The sequence below is a fragment of the Puma concolor genome, chromosome D2 (assembly GCF_028749965.1).
Source record: "Puma concolor isolate L17-30 chromosome D2, mPumCon1.1.hap2, whole genome shotgun sequence".
NCBI lineage: Eukaryota > Metazoa > Chordata > Mammalia > Carnivora > Felidae > Puma > Puma concolor.
Window position 1 is genome coordinate 72,394,897 of NC_141677.1, and position 20,916 is coordinate 72,415,812.

At 43.9% G+C, this 20,916-nt stretch overlaps 1 protein-coding gene across 22 annotated transcripts in view; it reads right to left on the reverse strand.

Annotated features, from left to right (window-relative positions):
• Nucleotides 1–20,916, reverse strand: part of ABLIM1 (actin binding LIM protein 1) — a 301,274-nt gene that overhangs the window by 6,423 nt on the left and 273,935 nt on the right. For 9 of the 22 annotated variants that reach the window (XR_015241855.1, XR_015241853.1, XR_015241864.1 and 6 more), the window contains 9 exons: nt 14,589–14,693; nt 12,751–12,798; nt 9,739–9,885; nt 7,518–7,609; nt 6,185–6,290; nt 3,747–3,811; nt 3,061–3,121; nt 1,586–1,751; nt 652–726 (listed from right to left, as the gene is read on the reverse strand). Coding sequence is in view for 4 of the 22 variants with exons in the window: in XM_086680948.1 (XP_086537074.1) it covers nt 1,582–1,751; nt 3,061–3,121; nt 3,747–3,811; nt 6,185–6,290; nt 7,518–7,609; nt 9,739–9,885; nt 12,751–12,798; nt 14,589–14,693 (794 nt within the window). In the remaining 18 variants the exon portion in view is untranslated. Of the gene's footprint in view, nt 1–651; nt 727–1,272; nt 1,752–3,060; nt 3,122–3,746; nt 3,812–6,184; nt 6,291–7,517; nt 7,610–9,738; nt 9,886–12,750; nt 12,799–14,588; nt 14,694–20,916 lie in introns of those variants that run through there. The other 13 variants (XR_015241859.1, XR_015241860.1, XR_015241863.1 and 10 more) reach the window with 9 other exon arrangements.

The window sequence follows — 20,916 nt, forward strand, 5'->3', positions numbered from 1 at the left end:
AATTAGAAGTGAAATGATAGGAATGTGGTTTATATGACAGGGTACCCTTGCAGGGTTCAACGGTCTTGTTCCATGACCGGCTCATGATTCCATGCAGCCAGGCAGGCCCAGAAGCCCTCTGGTGGAGGACACTGAGATAAGTCCCAGTTATGGTCACCAGGGAGCATAGCCTTGGGCACCTCTGGAGTTTCAGGATGGTCTGGAGCTAGGGTAACCAATCATCCCAGTTTGCTCGGCACGGAGGAGGTTCCTGGAATGCCAGACTTTCAGGGCTCACGCTGGGAGAGTCCTGGGCAAGCGGGATGTGTTGGTCACCCCATCTGGGGTGGTCTGTGGGTGCCCCACTTTGCACTGGGCGTGCCTCGCAGTGCTCGTACCAGGGGCCAAGTACAGAGCTCGTAGGAGAGGTGTGCTGTATTTCACTGTGGATACATCATACCGCACCCAGTGAGGGCTTAAACCTGTTGACTCAGTGTGACAAAACCAGTGGAAAGTCAGGGTACTCTGTGATGTGGCTTGTGTGATGTATCAGCCTGGAAGCAAGTGGACCTCAACACTGAGTGTGATGGAACGGCAGAAAACCAACTCTCTTCAGGGTGATGGCCCGGTGTGCTATTCCCATATGAGAGCCGGGAGAATGGCTACACTTGCCTTTGGTTCCAACATGTTGGGCATGGACACCCCCCGGTCCATTCTTGTCCCGGACATGTGGCCATCTGGGAGAGTCTGCAACAGAAAAGCCGCTTTAAGGAGCACATGACAGCGTGGGGAGCTGAGGGGGGAACCGTGTAGCCTCCCCAAACTCCCGGTTTCTGTCTCAAATCCTGTTTTACAGATGTGCCATTGTGATCACCATAAATATTTCAAAAATGAAATCCTTTCTGCATAAGAGCAGGGATACTGGGAATACTGTTCTGTCATTAAGTGGGGAAAGACCCTGGCTTAATAACTATTGAGGGGCCCCTGGGTGGTTCAGTCGGTTAAGCATCCGACTCTTGATTTCGGCTCAGGTCATGATCTCCTGGTTCTTGAGATCAAGTCCCAGGTCCAGCTCTGCACTGACAATGCGGAGCTTGTTTGGGATTCTCTCCTTCTCCCTCTCCACCCCTCCCCTGCTCATGCTCTCTCTTTCCAAATAAGGAAATAAACTTTAAAAACAACAACTATTAATTCCTAATTTAGGCTCCACACACGAAAGTATACAGTATATTAAAAAATTTCCAAGTCTGTGATTATTTTCTTACTTTACTCTGAGTTTTCTTTGTATCCCCCCCCGCCCTGCCCCCATCCTCCATCATGATTTTATAAGGCTAGGGTCTAGGAAAAAAGAAATGGTACCAGACAGGACAGGAATTTCTTTTCATTTGGGACCATGGGAAGGAGGGGAGGACCCAAAGCTCGGAGTGGTTAAAACTGAAAGAGAAAACTGTATGTGGGCAGACCCTTGATGTTGGTCCACTTCTGCCACAGAGAGGATGCTCTGAGGCCAGAGCAAGAGTCCTCGGACACCTGGCCTGGTTTATGCCACGTCCCCAAGGCCTGCGGGGCCAGCTTGACGTGGGCATCGGGCATTCCTGATCCTTACGGCTCCTCACATCTCCGGGCTAATGAATCAGACCAATCAACCCAAGTTAAGAATCTTCTCGACAGAAACCCTTCCCTTGAGCCGCCACACGAGTCTGGACTGGTAAATGGCTGTTTTGCTGGCGTGGTCAACAACTTGAGAAAGACAGCGTTCCATACCTGGTAGTCTAGAAAGGAAAGAAAAAGAACATTTCAGAAGAGAAAGATCAGAGAAAAACACGACACATTAATATACAATATTCTACTGCAATTCCGCAGACATTCTACAAGGCACCGTGTTCTTCTCTCTGCTGGGGTCTCTGGACACGCTGTCTCCCTGAAGCTAGGAGATGCTACTCCTGTTTCAGTTATCAGTTAAAACACCCTTTTTTTCACTGAGGCTTTCCCCGACAGCCTGAAGGTATTTCCGCCTTCTCTGCTTACAGCATGTATCTCTGGAAGCTTCTCTTTTGTCACCTCAACCTGTCCCTGTGTCTCACTCAGTCATGTGCATTTTTTTTTTAATAATTTTTTTTAATGTTGATTTATTTTTTGGAGATAGACAGAGTGGGGGAGGGGGATAGAAAGAGGGAGACACAGAATCGGAAGCAGGCTCCAGGCTCTGAGCTGTCAGCACAGAGCCTGACGCGGGACTCAAACCCACAAAGTGCGGGATCATGACCTTGGGCTGAAGTCAGACACTCAACCGACTGAGCCACCCAGGTGCCCCACTCATGTGCATTTTTTTTTAATGTTTATTTAGTTTTGAAAGAGAGAGAGAGAGAGAGAGAGAGGCAGAGCGTGAGCAGGGAAGGGGCAGAGAGAGAGGGAGACACAGAATCTGAAGCAGGCTCCAGGCTCCAAACCGTCAGCACAGAGCCCGACGCGGGGCTCGAACTCGTGAACTGTGAGATCATGACCTGAGCCGGAGTCGGACGCTCAACCGACTGAGCCACCCAGGCACCCCTCATGTGCATTTTTTTTTTTTTTTAAATTTTTTTTTTCAACGTTTATTTATTTTTTGGGACAGAGAGAGACAGAGCATGAATGGGGGAGGGGCAGAGAGAGAGGGAGACACAGAATCGGAAACAGGCTCCAGGCTCTGAGCCATCAGCCCAGAGCCTGACGCGGGGCTCGAACTCACGGACCGTGAGATCGTGACCTGGCCGAAGTCGGACGCTTAACCGACTGCGCCACCCAGGCGCCCCTCATGTGCATTTTTGACAGGAGGGCCGTGTCTTGCTTAGAGTGTGCCGTAACTCCAGAGATCTATGTGGTGGAGTGCTCGGCACATGGCAGGAGCAATGAATTCATTCTTACAAACTCTGCTTCTCTGGTCTCATTTCAGGGGTGACACTTTGCGATTTTAATACATGCTCCGTGAGCTCCCACAGGCTAGCTGCGATCCGACTTTCGGAGGGCAGACTGCACGAACAGAGACCATGTATTTGTGACTGCACAGCCAGTCAGTCAGCAGTGTGACCGCGATGGCCTTACCTCGGACTCCGCCGCTGACGTCCCCATAGCTGTTGTACTGAGCAAAGTCTGTGGAAACAGGCTGAGATGAGGAAGAATAACACATCGTTAGAAAATCCACTCCACCATGACGGTTTTAGAGCCAGGCGAAAAGAAAGAAAGGATTTACAAAATCCTAAGAGTTCTTCCCAAGCTGAATTCCTGGGCCCTTGTTATTTTTCTTCTACTATTATGGAATCTCTTTGTCTTATCATGATGCCTCTGATGGCAGCAAGACCTGGATAAGCAGGTTATCTTTTGCTAATAAATAAAAATACGTTTCTTCACACAGCTACGCAATTACATTTGTCCTATGCTTTGGGGGGAGGGCGATTGCAAGGAACTTTCCTGTATCTTTTCACAGCAGAGATAAGGGCTCAAGTTATTACTTTTAGCTTGAAATATTTGCCACACGATCAATTAATGTAGTCTTCCCACGAACTTATAGAGGTTATTTTTCCATCTACAGTCAATTTCTCTTTCTCTCAATAGAACTATTTTATTCTGCCTGTAACTCAAAGTGATTTGCCACAATATCAGAGATTATAATTTTCTTCATATCCTAGGACTGAGATCATATTATCAGACATACTCAGACAGTATGTCAGCACTTCGTACCAGGTCTGAAGAAGGAATAAACTCAGGAACAATTCATTGACAAATCTTACCCGGTGAAGCCCATTTTTTCCATAGCCTGGGAGAGATGAGGTTTTAGATGATAGAGCATGTGAAGCTGAATGAGAAAAGGTAAAAAAAGAAAAAAAAAGAGGAAATCAGAAGTCCAATTCTTAAAAGCTTCTTTCTTTTAAAAGTAAACTCTATCCCTAATGTGGGGCTTGAACTCACGACCCCAAGATCAAGAGTCGCATGCTGTACCGACTCAGCCAGCCAGGTGCCCCCAGAAGTCCAGTTCTGTAACGAAACTGACAATTTATCTTCTACCTTACAGAAAAGAAGATCCATAGGAAAATGGAAAAAAATAACCCAGATAACGTTGGGCTCTAATGTTCCTGAAAGGCCACCACATTTGGGTCATGCAGGGAATGGATGGAGAAGGAAAGAGTTCCCTGATGCTGCTTTATCTCTGAATCCTCAATACAACCTAATGATACCATTATTATTTCCATTTCATAGGAGAAATAGGGGCTAAGAGAAGTTAAGTATCTTGCCCAAGGTCACGCATCTTATAAACTGCGAAGCGATGATCTGAACCCAGGGCTACCTGGATGCATACGTTCATGCCCCATTGGTCTGGCAGCAATAAGTGACCTGAAAGCCAACCGTGTAAATGTCATGCTCTCCTGGCCCACCAGGAGAGGCGTGGGATAAGCCACCCCATTCATGGAGTCTCCCCATTAATATCCCATTAATCAACAGCCTCGCACTACATCAACTATAGGGCTTTCAGGGGAGCAGACCTGGGTTTGAGTTCTGACTCTGCAACTTGGCACCTCTGGGGATTTCATCTCTGTTAGTCTTTGTTTCTTGACTCATGTAGATATAGTGCTATATATTCTTATAGAACAGGGCTATAGAGTTAGACGGAGCTCTGAAGATTAGTAAACCACTCAGTGCAAGATGGATGCCAGTGAGGCATCTCGGAGAGGCAGCCGGGCATTCCCGTGCACTCTGGGGTTATAACACTTGGACTCCTGAATCCTAGTTTTGCTAGTTACTAACAATGTGACATTGGGTAAGTTACTTAAATTTCCTGCTCCCGTCTTCTGATCTATGAAATGGGGATGACAATAACATCATCGACTTCAATGGCATGTTGTGAGAATAAATGAAATAATGTTGAACACAAGGGCTTGAATGTAGTGAACATTAAACATACTGTTAAAGAGACTTTAAGAGGGACAAGTACACACTAGTTGAGAACACGGGAGAAGAAATATTGTGGGTTAGGAGGGCACTGACTTACGACAAATATAAGCAGGGGGACATATACTGATCAACTATTTCAGCCCAGTGTGTAAGTAATCTCCTTCAAAAGTATCAAAAACAACTCTGCTTGTCTTCAGCTCTTTCAGTGAATATCTGAATGTAAAATCACAATGTCTTCAAAATGTTGTTCAAGGTCTCTATAATCAAAAAGCATTCTATTCTCTCCCTCCCTTTCTTTTTTTTCAAAGTTTGTTTATTTTGACAGAGAGAGAGAGACAGAACAAGCTGTAGAGAGACAGAGAGAGGGGGACAGAGGATCCAAACTGGGCTCTGTGCTGACAGCAGAGAGCCCGATGCCGGGCTTGAACTTAGGAACTGGGAGATCATGACCTGAGCCGAAGTTGGATGCTTAACCAACTGAGCCATCCAGGTGCCCTGCCTTTCTCTTTTTTTTAAAGAGAATAGTCAAAATGAAATGAACTATAAGGGCTTGATTCACATTGTCATACAGTGTTCCAGATTAAAAGGGTGAATCAATTTCATCAAATGTTAAGAAGTCTCTTGCAAAATCAAGTTCCCTTGAGCCAAGGGTTCTTCTCTAACGGAAGTAAGGTAAGAGGAGTTGGAAGTACATGGGTTTAGAAAGTCTGAGACCCTTTCTAGGGTAAGAGAATATCAGTGGCTACTTCTGTGTATGTGGATGTCCTCCTCTCCCAGCAGGGGGCATAAAACCCAGAAAGACAGAAGATCCTGATTATGTACCTTCTTCCTTCCCTGCCTGATCTAGACCTCTCAGTGATTGAGCTTTTCCTTTATGTTTACTTCTAATTGTGTGTGTGTGTGTGTGTATGTGTGTGTGTGTGTGTGTGTATTCCACACATTACAGATATACATGATACACCCGTGTCTCTAAATGCTCCAAAAGCATCTGTTCTCTGTAAGGATTTCCTTTCATGGATTCCCTCTAAGATGAGTATTCTGAACAGACCCTCAGAAAATCCTCCCAGGCACCCCCCCCTTCCGTCATGAAGAAGATACACATTTAAGGAAGAACTACGGCATCCTCGTAAGCTAAGCTGACACGCAGTGGGTTTCCTGTACTTCCTTTCACGGAGAACACACCAGAAGTGTCCCTGCCTCTCCTGGAACAGGCCAGGCAGGCTCCCTGCAGGCAGGGGGCTGGCTCCCGCTGGGAGAAGGCAGTGGGTCCGCTGCTCACCTGAGTTGATGGGAGAATCGTAGCGACTGGCTGACAAGGAAGACCTCTCCCGGCTCTCCTTCTCCATCTCCTCTTTCAGTATCAACTGCCCCAGGCCTGAGTTGAGCTATTCACAGAGAAAAAACACATAAAAGAGGAGTCTACAATTATGGTCACAGATGGCAGTTTCTGTTTTGAGAAGGTCCTGCAAGAAGTTTCTGACTCTAGAGTGAACCACCCAGAGGCCGGTGGTTCCCCAGCGGGTAGGCCAGGTTTTGAACCTTGAACCCCTCTTAGCCTTTTTTTAATGTCAAGATACCATTCCCCTAGGCCATGTCAGAAGAATGTTCTCTCTCCTCCGCCCTGCCCAGCGTGCCCTGAGGTGACCTCAGGAGGCATGTGTGTATGCCGATTTTTGAAGCACAGAGGGGAGTTTGGGGAGAGTATCTTTAAAAAAAGAAATTACGCTGATTTGTTTAAAAACAAGAAAACGCAAGTAATGTATGCTCGTTGCACAGACTTTAGAAAATCTAGAAGGAGAGAAGAGTAGCCCATAGTCCACCACTCAGAGATAACCACCATTTACATTTTGATTTCTATCCATCCTGTATTTTTCCATGCGCATATTATACAAAACTGGACTCATGCTATGAGTGCAACTTTGTAACCTTTCCCTCCATACAACTAGTATCTTGTGCGTTTCCCACACGCTTAAGTATCTTTGGAAAATGTCATTGGAGCGGATTCATTAGTTTCTTATTGGCGGGAGGGTATATAATTTCCCGGCTCCCTCTACCCCAGGCTATAATGGACTATCCTTCTTTTGGTCTTCTGGGATGTTGTGGGAAGGGGTATAATGCGGGTTTCTTGGTGGCAGTCCATTTTGTCCCTTCCCTCCTGGCCCACATCAACATATTAGGTCCTACAAGTCCCGAGGAAAGACTTGGACAGATACTCAGTCCCAAGGGAATTCCTTCGGCAGAAGCTGCCCCGGGGGAAGGAAGGCAGGTGTTGCACCGCATGGGTGACAGCGTGGGTCCACCCGGCCCTTTGGCACCCTTTCAACGCGTGCACTGCACACACACGCCCCACACGGTCACGCTCTCCTCACAGAAGCTCGAACATTCCACGTCCCCCTGACCTCCAGCTTCCAGGCCATCTCTTCCAGAACCCACTAAGTACCCTGTCTTATAGTCACCTGAGGCCCATCTTCGGTCGCCTACCGGATTTCGGGCCCTTTGAGGGCCGGGACCACCTCTCACTCCCTTGGAGGCTCACCCATCGCATTCACTGAAACTTCCGGGTCTATGGAACTGAATTGGAGACTTTGCAGCAAAGTAGCTTAAGGACAAACCTTCATCAGTTGCTCTTCCTGCAGCTGCCGGCGCCTCAGAAGCTCCTCGTCATCTTCCTCTCTGCCACTAGGTCTGCGTCTCATGTCGGCTCCTAATTCCACAGCAAAGACAACTTCTCACATGAGCCCCATGGCAAGGGGATCTTAAGGCACTAGTCCACCTGCGCTCAACTTGTCCCGATGGCAAAATCCGCAGCAGTCTTTAACGTTCACGAACAACACAAGGAAAAGAGGGCCCACCGCCGACTGAGCCCTGCGGGTGGGTTTCTCGAGACGGGGGCCTCCTTTGACAGGCCAGCTCAACGCGTGATCTGGTAAGGCATGACCTTTGGCCTCCCGACAACTGACCTGCTCAGTTAGAACTTGGCGTGCCCTTATGGCTGGGGCTCAGTCATCCCATCAGCCACTGGCCGCAGCCCTCTGTCATAGGTGGGAAGGCATCTAGAGTTATTATTTGGATCTCTCGGAGGTCAAGTTTCAAAGAGGGGAACCCAAGGTCACATACATACCGCCCAATAGGTAAGATCGTCACTCTCTCGTGTTCTCTTTTTCTGAACAGACTTGTCATACAATCACCCTCCCTCTGCCCTTAAATTCACTAAAAAGCATGCTTTTATTTTCCTTTTAAGGGATGAGTCTCCAATGTTTTCCTTCCCTCAATCCTTGGCAAAAATGGTCACGAGAGAGTTTTATGCTAATAGGTCAATAAAATAGCATTAATACAGCTCAAAAGTTACTTATTTCATCCCAATCTAGCAAATCACTTACAATTTTTAAGCTTCTTGGAAAAGGGGAGACAGGGAGTGAAAGGGAGGAATCTGTCCGCATGGTTGTAAAATTAAGATAATTATTGTTTTTCCTAAATTGCTTGGATTAATCTGGCTGTGGGAGCAAACAGGCAAGCTTGCTAATCTAATCAAAATAAACTTTAACCTATAGTCTGTTTTTATCCTTTTGATTAATGGGCCAGAAATTTGCTTCACTTTGGAACCCAAAAACTATTTAGTGGTGATGGTTTTAATCACAAAACATTCTTCTTCCTCTGCCCTAAATTTAGCTGTATGTGTCCCCACAAAGCAACATGACTGAACCGAACCTCAAAGGCCACAAGAAGTGCCTGCAGGGCACAAACTGGCAGGGAAAAGCTGAGGATTGGTTGATTCTTAGTTCCTAAAATCATAAATGTCAATGTGAATTTACTCTCTTTAATCTATGCTAATAAAAATGAAAAGACACAAGTTTGCAAGAATTAAATAAATCTTAAGTCAGCATAATATACAGAGTACTTGGGAATAATGAACTAAGGAGGGAAATTTTCCCTCAAGTATTTCTGTAAATATAGATTGCTTTAAAGTCCACTTGTACTGTTTGTAAAAATTATTCCAGAAAATGGCTTGATGAGAAAAAGCACGATGAAGAAAATTTGGAACATTGAAGGCCTTTTAAAAAAGGTTGTCAACAGACATGTGAGAAGATAGTTCTATCTTTGCAAAATTGACTCACTAAATCTTCAGTATTAGCTTCTGTGTTTGCTAAATACCCCTTTTTAGGCCAAGTGATTTCACAACTTGCAAAACAGGAAAGACACAGACACGGTTCTAAAGCATAAATTTGTGGTTCAAAGCAAAGAATGAAACAGCTGGAACGTGACATTTTAGCACAGAATTCATGGAAATGAGATGGAAAATCACACAACTTCATACGAGTGGTTATTCCAGAACACCTACTACTCGGTGACAGCCTTTCTTAGTAAAGGAGAACGTGATCTCACGAGTAAGGCAGAAGTGCTTCAGTGTTAGGACTGGCTGTTAAGAGAATTGTAACTTCAACCCAGAAATAACCTAAAACAAATGTCACTGAAAGAAGTCACACCTCTGTGGACACTTGGTAGTCACCCACTAGACTCTACTTATAAACGGTGTTCTTGGTGGGAGGCTTTGGTTCAACTAGTTCAAAAGTTACTGATTCTGCAGTAACTCTGAGAGTCCCTGCAGATCATCTGTTTTAGACCAGTTCTGGCTGTCTCTCAGCAGGTTGGTGAGTGCAAGGCTCTCGTGATTGGGTTTTTGTAATTGTGAAGCATTTGGCACCCAAATGCTCTGGTCATACTTTTCCTAAATGTCTTTACGATAGGACACATTTTCTTGCATAGTTTTAAGCATTTCGTTTTGTGATCTCCTACCAATTTGTCCATTTTGGCTTAGCCACAGCAGTTGCATACCTACGGCGGCAAGTGAGGGGGGCCCAGGCCAGTGATCCGTCTCAATCTTTGGTATCTCGCTGGGATCTGGAGCTTGGGCTGCTGGGAACTTGGAAAACTTGATGATGTCTTCTGAAGACTTGCTCTGGGCTGCTAAGGCAGCTGCATCTAGGCGGGAATCGGGGGGGGGGGGGGGGAGCTTAGCTATCGGTCTGCAAGGTCGTGGTGGTACAACCCACTTCCATAGTTGTCTTGTTTTCTGGCAAAAGTTTCAACTCCAGAAAGCTGTTTATGGCTCTTAGCAATTGCCCAGTCACTCAGTGGCACCTAGTGACAAGTGATTTTCCTTATGTTCTGTTGGATGCAAAATTTCATTCTACATCTGAAATACCTTATTGTAGAGCTGGGCCATCCGATACTAGCTCTAGCTACGCATGGCTACTTCAATTAATAAAATTAAATGAAACCAGAAAATGAATAAAATTAAAATCCAGTTCCTCAGTTGCACGAGCTACATTTTAAGCGCTCAATAGCCACGTGTAATGAGTGGCCACCATATTGGAAGCACCATCGGAGAACAAACATTTCTGTCATCACAGAAAGTTCCATCAGATGATACTCTTCTAGAGCAATCAGAAATTTGAATTAGTAGTTTGAAATTAAAGAGCTAAGTTAAAAAGCATGACGCCGTCCATTGACTGTAGTTGTTAACCATAAGAGGGCTGGCTTTGCATGTTTGTGTATTTGTATCTGTTCATTTTAGCAATCATCTGTCTAGTTCATTCTACTCTTTACATATTATATATGTGTCTGGAGTCCTAGGAGAAATGGCAATGGGAAAATCCATGCTTAGCTTCTAGGAGTTTAGCATTGTGCCTTTCGTATGTTGACTTATGCATGTATGCAAAACACTCCTTATTTCCCTCAAGGGTCTGCACGCCTAAGTGAGCCTTCCAACTTCAAGACAACAAAAGCCAGACTAACAATGGCCTCAGTTCACAGGGTTCTTAATGGCTCGGCTTAGAGTTGTCGCTGGCTTAGAACTCCAAATCTAATCACAGAGCTGCAACAAAACAAACCAGGCTAAATGGTCAGACCCTGATTCTGGCTAATTTGGCAGACTGGCCTGGGATGCTACTAAACATTTAAAATATAGTTATAATGCTTTAAATAAAAACTATCCCCCCCTCTCTGGGCTCACACATTTTAAAATCTGGAAATAATTTTTTGAACCCTTAGCTCAAATTCCCCATTCTTTTAGTAACCCTCTGGGTCTCGTTTTCCTTAAGTGACTTGACCACGGTCACCCTATATGCTCATAAGGGGTGAAGTGTTGGCCAAGCACGGGGTAGCGCTTCTGAGTCTCTAACCTCTTGAGAAAAAATAAAAAATTCAGCTGGGAAAACACTGCTTACTACATCACCTTCTTAAAGATGTGTTAGCATATTAAGGACTGAGATGTTCTGCATCACAAAACAAAAAAATAGTGACTGTATTTAAATCTAGCATTTTCCAAATGCACTGGGGCCCAGACACCAGGTTTGATGTACCTTCTATTTCTATCACATGGAACTGCTCTTTTGCAGAATGTTCTTTGGGAACTGCCACTCTGGCTGTGCTATTCTTAATTACAACAAACTGAGAGTCAAGTCAGAGTACATTTCATTAAAAAAAAAAAGCCAATCTCTTAAATAAATAAGCCAACCCTATCCAATCTCTTTAAATCTTAATCATTTGATTATTTTTGTTTAGAGAGGTAGGGCCTTAGAGATTTTAGTAATAAAAACAGTTTCTACATTGATAAATCAAACTCTTGGAGTCTCATTTGTAAATTTAGAAAAAAAAAAGCATGACTTCAAACAGTAAGTACTTACGCATTAGAATTGGTGAAGTCAGTAAACATTCACATGTTAATGAGTGGGTGAGAAGACATTAAACCATAAAAAAACAAACAAAAACAATGTTAACAAACTTAAAAAAGCGAGCACACGGTGTAAAATCTTAAAAAAAAAAAAAAAGAAAAAAAATCACAGTGGTAGAACCATTACAATATGTACAATCTTTTTTTTTTTCCCCTAGAATGTTGGTCTCAATTTTTTCCTGTGTGCATTTTCAACTTTCTTTGCTTTTCAGGTCATCCTAATCCTTAAGGACTCATTAATGTCAACTAGATTTTAATGGCAGCCTTCAACTTTCCAGGCATGTTATGTGTATAATTTTCTGACATCACCTGAAGACCAGTCTTGGCTTTCTATCCATTCACAAAGATTTATGGCATCTAATCTATAGAGACCTAATAATGGTGGAGGGAAATGTGATCTACCTATGGTAATATGATTTCCTGGGTTTAAAAATTCTCTATTTCCAGAAAAGGAAAACACAGTTATAAATCCGTATTAGGGATTTTCATTTGCAGGAATTTCAGAGAGTGGCTGGCCTAACTTACTGGTTTTTGTCTAAAAGAAAACTGAGGGGCAGAGAAATCATGTCCATGATATCATAGAGCCATTGAGGGGAAGGGCTGGGGCCCAGGGCCTTGGTCTTGGGTGTGTCCTATCCATTCCACTGCAAGGTGCAGACATCTGGGGAATTGGACAGTCAAGTTAATGTAGACTTAATCCAGCTAAGTTTTCTAGGTTGCTGGCCTTCACTATTTTAATTACTTCAACTAATTAGAAGCTCAACAAAATTACTATAGAGGCTGGTTACATTATTTGATGGCACATACAAAAAAAAAACGGTATTTGTGAATTATTGTGTGAGCAGTACCTTCCCTCCTTTAGGAATGCAACGATACACGGTTTCATGGGCTCAAAGATTTGCCTAGGAGTTTCCTAACCAAACTAAGCGTTCTCCATCCAGGAAAACCAATCTCACAACATTTGCGTGTTAGGGAACCATAAAGGCATAACACGCTGGGTGCCCCAGTTTGATTCTCAAAAGCAGCAGCAGGGAAGCCTTTCAGAGGACAGACAGCAGAGAGTTCAGCTGATATCACTACTTAAAAGCTACGCGGAGGAAAGAGGGTTTTACCATGCTGTTTGTAGATGGGTGGTTTTCGGTAAATGTTGATCCCTTGATCTGTGGAAATGAAAAGCAAAGGTGTGTGATTATGGGAACCGGTTCAGCGGTGGGGAAAAATAGATCAACCAAGAGGCAAACCAAACTGAAGACTCTTGAACAAAATCAACCCAGAAGGTTAACTTTTGTATTACAAAGATTGAGGTTACTAGAAGAAGAGGTCACAGGAATGAGTGAATCACTATAGACAAGTGATATGGAATCCTTTGTAATACATCTTAGGATAGATAGAGATGCAATTCATTCATGAGCCATTTATTGCAAATACACACTTCACTAAAAGTGAGATTAAAACAGGAAGAAACGCAAGCAGTGGAAGGGACTCTAGTGGTGAGGAAGACATAACCAGTTTGGGGAAGATCCCCAAATTGCTACTGTCCAGAAATTGAGCTCCCAGTAGATACCAGGGGCTCAATTTACTTTTTAGCTAATGAGCGGAACAGTGGAAAGCAATGTCATATAGTTAAGAGTAGTTATTTTAAAACATAGAAACAGTTCTTATGTGCAAGGCTAGTCTGATGTCCTGACAGGATGGACGTCTGAGAAAATTCCAACTTGTAGAGGGCAAATTTAAAAAAGAAAGAAAGAAAGAAAGAAAGAAAGAAAGAAAGAAAGAAAGAAAGAAAGAGAGAAGCCAAATATTATTCATTTGTTATACAGGACTGCATCTGATTATGCTACCATTTCACTTTGACTGCAAATGCTCAGGAAATTTCAAAAGGTTTGCTTCCTCAGAATCATGGCCACCGTATCTTGGTGGGGGCATTCTTCATGCAAAAAAAAAGTTGCAAATGTACACAACACTGATTTTAAAGTTCAGTGAAGCTTTATTTTAAAAGGCAGCTCTATCTTAGTGGTATGAATCTCGGTGAGCTTTCCTCTGTTTTATCAGGTAAGTTTGGAATGCAAAAGAAAAAAAAAAACGATTATAGATTCTGAATATGTTACCCCTAATGGGTAAGGTATTGAACCACTTTCAGTAGCTAAAGAAGTAAAACAATGTACTTCCCATGGAAAAATGACATCGTGACCTTGGATGGCCAATCTTGCCCTTACAAATTGAGCTGACTGTAAACATTAAGAGAATGATGGGTCCTGGGATTTCCAGTTCTTGATGGCAAATTACCATTTGTACCGTGACAGCAGATGCTTATGACTTCAGCAAAGCTTACAGCACCAAGCCTAAATTGCAAGATATCATTGTGGGCTAAGGAGGTAGTCAGTTGGTTACGCACTGCAGAAGGACCATCCAACTAACTGATCCAATTTTACACCTCTCTGAAAAGTCCATAGAAAGATTCTCCGCATGGGAGACAAACAGGAGAAAAAAACAAAAGTATTCTCGAGATGTTGTGGTTCACCTAAAGGTTCACCTTTAGGATGAGAAGGTAACTAGGTTGCCATTGCGAGAATTGTCAATGACACCAAACCACAGAGTGGTATCTCAGGAGGCACTAATATAAAGGTAAAATTAAAATCTTAGTCCAAAAAAAAAAAACAACCAAAAAAAAAAAAAAACCAAAAACCCAAAGCAACTCAACCCTTCTTCCTTCACCCTCTGCCTCCGACCTCCCTTCAAAAAATTTTGAGAAAACGTAAACCTTCCATACAATCCTGGCATTTCGCATCCAAAACTCCTGAAAGGCCCTCTAGGTCAGATCGTGCAATTTAGGGTTTGTCGACTGTGTGCATCCCAATGACGAGAGCATGAGAAATGAGACGAGACAGGTAACAGGGCTACGTTCTACACCGTGACAGGACACCCCAACAAAGACCGTGTCAGCTCCTACCTGGAACATGGAAATGTTTAGGGGCCTGAGCGTAAGTTGGAGTGACAGGGCGGCTGTCTGGCCGGGAAGGGAGAGGGGAGTTCCGGCCGCTGGACGGCTCATTGCCTCCAATGAGAAGAATGGAGAAAACAAAATGAGGGAAGGGACAGCAATAAAGAAAACAGAGCAAGCATAATCAAACTTCAACACGACAGACCGGGAGGAGGTATACCAAAAAGGAGAAACGAAAGAAACAAACTCAGTTTATCAACTTGGCTCACAAGGTGACAGAAGGTTACGTTTTGGGGCAGGAGAGACTTGAGCTCACGTGGGACTGGGTTAGAAGCAGCTAGCGGTAGGGGGCGTCATTCCGATGGCATGCGGTTGAAGGCCGTGAGCTAGCAGCAAACTGATTAGATGGAAGGTACATGAAGAGTCATGGAAGGTCACTTGCTAATGATTCAGGATCAGTTGTCGGACGACGAAATCCCAAGCACGTGAGGGGGCAGGATAGGCAAACCCAAATACGATCACTTCCAGGCATGATGGCAGAGGCTGGCAATTGCAATATATTTCTCCAAACGGAAGGCCACGTCTGGGAGCCCGCGTGGCCACCCAGTCCCTCCCCTCAGCAATGCAAAGTGCCTGCACTACAGCCAATGTTTCTGTTGCCCCACTTTGAAATACACACCACGGAGACAGAGCCCTTTCTTTTTGGAACTTCAGGACCGCTTATAGCACTCTCCGCCTTTCTCTTTAAAGGCTCCGCTCCACTCAGATGCCACTCAGTCCAGCAATTCCCTCTGCGAATGGACAGCTACCATGGCTGGGCACTGAGCTATATGACTGGGGACACGCAGGTGAATGAGACGTCACTGTGGTGGGGAGTGGGGCTCAGAATCTACCTAAGGAGACAGACTGTGACACGTAAATGCATACCTAGGGGAAGGGGCCCTGAGTTCTTTCAGAAAGCTGAGATATTAGATGGAGTGGGGTGTCAAAGAGTAAGCACACCAGGTGGGTGGGTGGGTGGATGGGTCAAGGGATAACCAGACCCGGATTCCAGAGGGCTTGAACATCACGAGGAAGGAAGGGCCATGTGTGTGGGAGCAATACTGTGGCTGGACAGCAGGCTGCTCTTGGATGGGAGAATAGCGAAGGGGCTAGAAAAGGTTGCTGGCAGGTGGCTGCAAAGCCCTGAGTGCCACCAAAGCCACCATTGCTCCCTTGTGACCAGGATGAACTGAGACCTGGGCTCAACTGGCCAGAGATCAGCTACTGCCCTAAATTGTCCTCCCACCTCGTGTCTGAGTAAACATTGGCCCCGAGAACACACCAGAAGATGTACTGGCAAAAATTAGCGGATTAAAATGCAACTACTTTTGTTACTGAGTTATAGGACTTCTTTATATATTCTGGATGTAAGTCCCTTGTCAGATGTTATGATTTGCAAACATTTCCTCCCATTCTGCGGGTTGTCTTTCACTGTCTCGATAGGGTCCGTTGAAGCACAAAAGTTGTACGTTTTGATAACGTGTAATTTATCTATCAGTTAAGGCTAACAGTTTGAAATAACTCTAGATCTTTACAAAAGAGAGCACGAGCCGATTTCCTTAAATAAGCCACGCCGTTCTAAATCTGGCCCGCAAAGTATGAAAGATGTCAATTGCTGGAGTTTTAAAATGACGTGCTTACCAGGGTTTTAATTTCTTAACACGTGTATTTTTAGGTAACCGGAGCACATATCTGGACTGAATGGGCAGTGCGATCTTTCCAATACGATCTGAATTTGTCCCTGGCTTAAATGTAGATGCCAGGTTTTTAGTTGTTATGGTCTGAAGCCTTTCTCTTTTTTTCCTCAAGAGTCACTTTCACATCTAGCTCCCGATGCATTATAATGTAGACTTTATTTAAGTTAGATATCAGCTTCCAAAAATGATGATGCTTCACCCCAAACTTCTGATCTATTATGGTTAATTTTTTTAAGTTATTTTTTCTTTTTCTTTTTCTTTTATTTTTAATTTTATATCTATTTTATTTTTTTAAAGTTTCATTTACTATCACTCTCCTAACGAGAAATAACCAGCTCGTGTCTGAAAAAAAAAAAATGAGTATAAAAGACACAGGTAGAGGCAAGGAGGGGAAGGAAGAATGTGGTTTTACATTTAGAAGTAAACCCTGTTTTCAATCGCAGAGTGAATTAGAACTAGGTCTCATTCATCTTCGTGAGCTGAGTCTAGTGCGCAGCCTAGAAGTAGGTCCTAATTAATGTCTGCAAATGAATGACTGAAGTCACCTGCTAGAGAATTCTATAGCTATTAATGGCCCAATTTAGTCAGGCACCACTGCAGGATTAACCATCATGCTGCTCTTGATTAAAGGCAGCCAAATGTTTGTATAGAACCATGGGGTCACAACAGCACCCCCTTTTTATAACTTTCCCACCAGATCCTCGATAACCCCCATGTAACCATTTCACTGCAGAGGAATTATTTACTCCTGTAAACATCAGAAATGATTCACAAGAGTAATCGAGAATTGAAAACCAGAATACTTCTTGTGAGCTGTTCTCAAAAGAAGGTCTAGAAAAATGGTTTTCTCACCTAATTTGAGGTTGTCTTTTTTTTTTTAATTTTTAATGTTTATTTATTTCTGAGACAGAGAGAGACAGAGCATGAGTGGGGGAGGGGCAGAGAGAGAGGGAGACACAGAATCCGAAGCGGGCTCCAGGCTCCGAGCTGTCAGCAGAGAGCCCGACGTGGGGCTCGAACTCACGAACTGTGAGATCATGACCCGAGCCGAAGTCAGACGCTCAACCGACTGAGCCACCCAGGCGCCCCGAGGTTGCCTTTTGAAGACTCTTTTTGCATATCCTGAGCACTGGCTGCTATGGCTCCTGAACCACCCTGCTTCCTACCCGTCAACTCTAACCTTCCTGTACTTGTAGAAGAACGTCAGATATCTCAGGGAAATGTTCTCACAGATTTGGGTTACAATACCCAATCGGACGAGATGCCGTTACATTTGTTTTGACAATTATTAGCCGGTGGCATGCACACACAAAAATATCTGCATATGTGGGGTGCAAAGGCTGAAGGGTATCAGAATCAGCATTTGCCCAAGCATTACAGTCTATCATGTGGAGGCTGTGATGAGTGGTTGTCTGAGCTCCGGATGGGGGAATTCGGGCCGAATGCTGTCTCTTGTTGGGCATAGTTCTTTATTTGGCTGCATATTTCAGTAACTAGTGACCTTTCTAGTCGCTTAAAAAAAAAAAAACAACAAACCCTTACTCCTATGTTCAAGTCCTTGTAAATAGATTTAATGCTAAAATCACTTAAAACCTCCCACAAAACATTTTAAAACACTAGGTGAAGACAGACTCAGCAACACATCCGTTTAAGGGATTCTGTGCAGTATGATTTCCACATGTCACCGTGGCTCATTAGGGACAAGGTCTCAGAATACTCTTGCTAGATACCAAATTCTTAGCCCTTGAAATACCAAAGGCATTAAACATTTTTTTGGTGTTTTTTAAAAAAGCAAAACCCTCAAGATGAGCCCTCTTTCCTTATTCTAACTTAAACACCCTATCTTGAAGTGGTAAAACTTTATTCTAGAAGGAAATAACTGATAAGGGCCCTAAAACAGTTACTTTACGCTTAGTTCATTACTTAGGCAAAGTAATACATGAGGTGTTAGATGAAAGAGGATATACGGAAGGCATTTCCATCATCAACATTATCATCACCATTAGCTTGGAATGGAGACACTGTTTAAAAATTATATAATAGCGTATCTGTCGTAGAATATTGCTATGTATCACATTCATAGCCATTTTGTTCCTTAAATAAGTCCTTCCTTGTACTGGATTGTTCTTAGTTGTGAGTGATCTTAGCTACTATGATGAGAATCTACCACGTGGGTCACCTGGGTGGCTCAGTCGGTTGAGCGTCCGACTTTGGCTCAGGTCGGGATCTTGTGGTTTCGGAGTTTGAGCCCCACGTCGGGCTCAGTGCTGGCAGACTGTCCGCCTGTTAGCATGGAGCCCGCTTTGGATCCTCTGTCCCTCGCTCTCTGTCCCTCCCACGCTTGCACTCACCCAAAAATCAATAATGAAAAAGAAGCTACCGTGTATTTATATTTCTTAGCCTTCATTTTTAGCTCCTCCCATATCAGCCTACTAAGCCAATTTTTCAGTCCTTGAGAGATCAATCACTTACAGGATTCTCACTGTCCTTAACACATTCAAATGCTCTGTCCTAATTTTCAATCTTCTTTTTGGTACCTGAGAGCCCAAGTGACAAATCCTAAGACAAGTAGATCAAAATGGCCATGCATGTGTCTGCTAGGGGAACATGCTAGAATACTGCCTAATTTTCTGGACTCTAAGTGCTTATATTCCAAAATATAAATGAGTCCTTTGAGGGGACCTTAAAGTTGGCAGCATCTAGAATTTCGTGACAGAGTTTCAGGATTGCTGGTTCTTGTCTAAAGTTTCAATAAGCATCATGGTTTTCTTGAGCAAGTGTCAGGTATTTGCATCACAGTAAATCACTTCTATGGTGAAACAGAAAAGATTCCTTTCAAAGAGACTGAATATATGTAGCCCTCCTGTTCACAAATCTGATTTATACTTTGTGGACACAGAACATAATGTCTAAGAGTATTTCAAAGGGGAGGGAAGAGGAACTCAGCAAACATAGCACAGACCAAGCCCAAAACAAAGTGAAAAGCTTTCCAAATCTCTAAGCATGCACTTGTCCAAATGGCCCGACAATGACAGACCAATACAGAATGCGGCTGCAGGGAAGGTTAGAGAAGAGAAACAAAGACACACCAGAAAACAAGATGGACGTTACAGAAAATGGATGGAGGAGCCAATGAAATAGAAAGACAGCCTGTGATGTGCATCTCAGCTTTCCAACATGCAGCATCCCCGGTGCCATGAACCCTGGGGGCCGGGGCCCGTGCATCAGCAATAAGGACCAGGAAGTGGACTTGGGAAATGGGGGGGGGGGGGGGCTGAACTTCTGGTTGCCAGAGTGGTGCTTCTAGGGCTTCGAGATACACATTCCTGCGGTGGACATCCTATCCTGGCATCCTCAGACTGCCCAGATTACATTGGCTTTATAAGTAACTGCCCCGAGATCATAAGGCGAGCTCCACGATAAAAAGTGAACGTTCCCATGAAGGGCCCTGGAGGACTTGGTTCCATTTTAAAGATGCCTTAGATTTGCTTCTCAAGTGGTCATAAGTTCCCTCTGTGCTAAATTTTCCAAGTGCTGGAGAGGCCTTCCTGGTCTAATGGATGGATACGTGCTTTTCAGAATCACTAAGAAGTCATTCCTTAAAGAATCAGTATTTAGCCAATCGACTATATTAAGCTCTTAGAGCAGTATCTTTAATGTACAAATTCTCCATGATTTATTTTGTAGTTTAGCAAAAAGCTCATCTGATTTTGAAACTAAGCATTGTACTGTTATGTACATAACATTTCGCATCTGATGTATGTAGACTATTTTATAGGAGCGGACTATAGACATATGGAAATGGACCCTTAGATGTCTTTTAAGTGTGAGGTCAAGCTCAACCTAATGCCTCTTGGCCTAATGCTCTCTACAACTGAAATCTAGAATATTTGTGTCAAAAAGTTCAAATTCAGTCTGAAGACAGAAAAGAATGGACCTCTGAGCCTTGAACGATCCAGGTTTGAATGGCATGGGTCCACATGTGCGTGGATGTGTTTTGACTGTAAGTTATCTTCCTTTTCTCTAGCTTACTTTACTGTAAGAATATAGCATATAATACATATAACATGTGTGTTATATGTGTATGTGTTAATATGCGTTCATTGTGTTAACTGTGTTAAACGCGTTAATTGACTGTGTTATTGGTAAATGTTCCAGTCAACAGTAGGCGATTTGTAGTTAAGTTTTTGGGGAGTCAAAAGTTATACAAAGATTTTTCCACTGCGCGGGGCGGGGGGGGGGGTGGTCGGTACCCCTAACCTCCACGTTGTTCAAGGGCCGACTACATATCTACATTTTTAATAAGGTGCCATTTAGGCACACAAAGGTACTGTTGAGAAGTAAAAATTTAAGTGGCTGAAAGCAGCTGTTTGCCTTAGGCTCAATAAGAATGCAATTTGCTAGTTAAATAGAGATGGCAAAAAAAGTTTGCTTTAAAAATGATATTTCAGGGGCGCCTGGGTGGTGCAGTCGGTTAAGCGTCTGACTTCAGCCAGGTCACGATCTCACGGTCCGTGAGCCCCGCGTCGGGCTCTGGGCTGATGGCTCAGAGCCTGGAGCCTGTTTCCGATTCTGTGTCTCCCTCTCTCTCTGCCCCT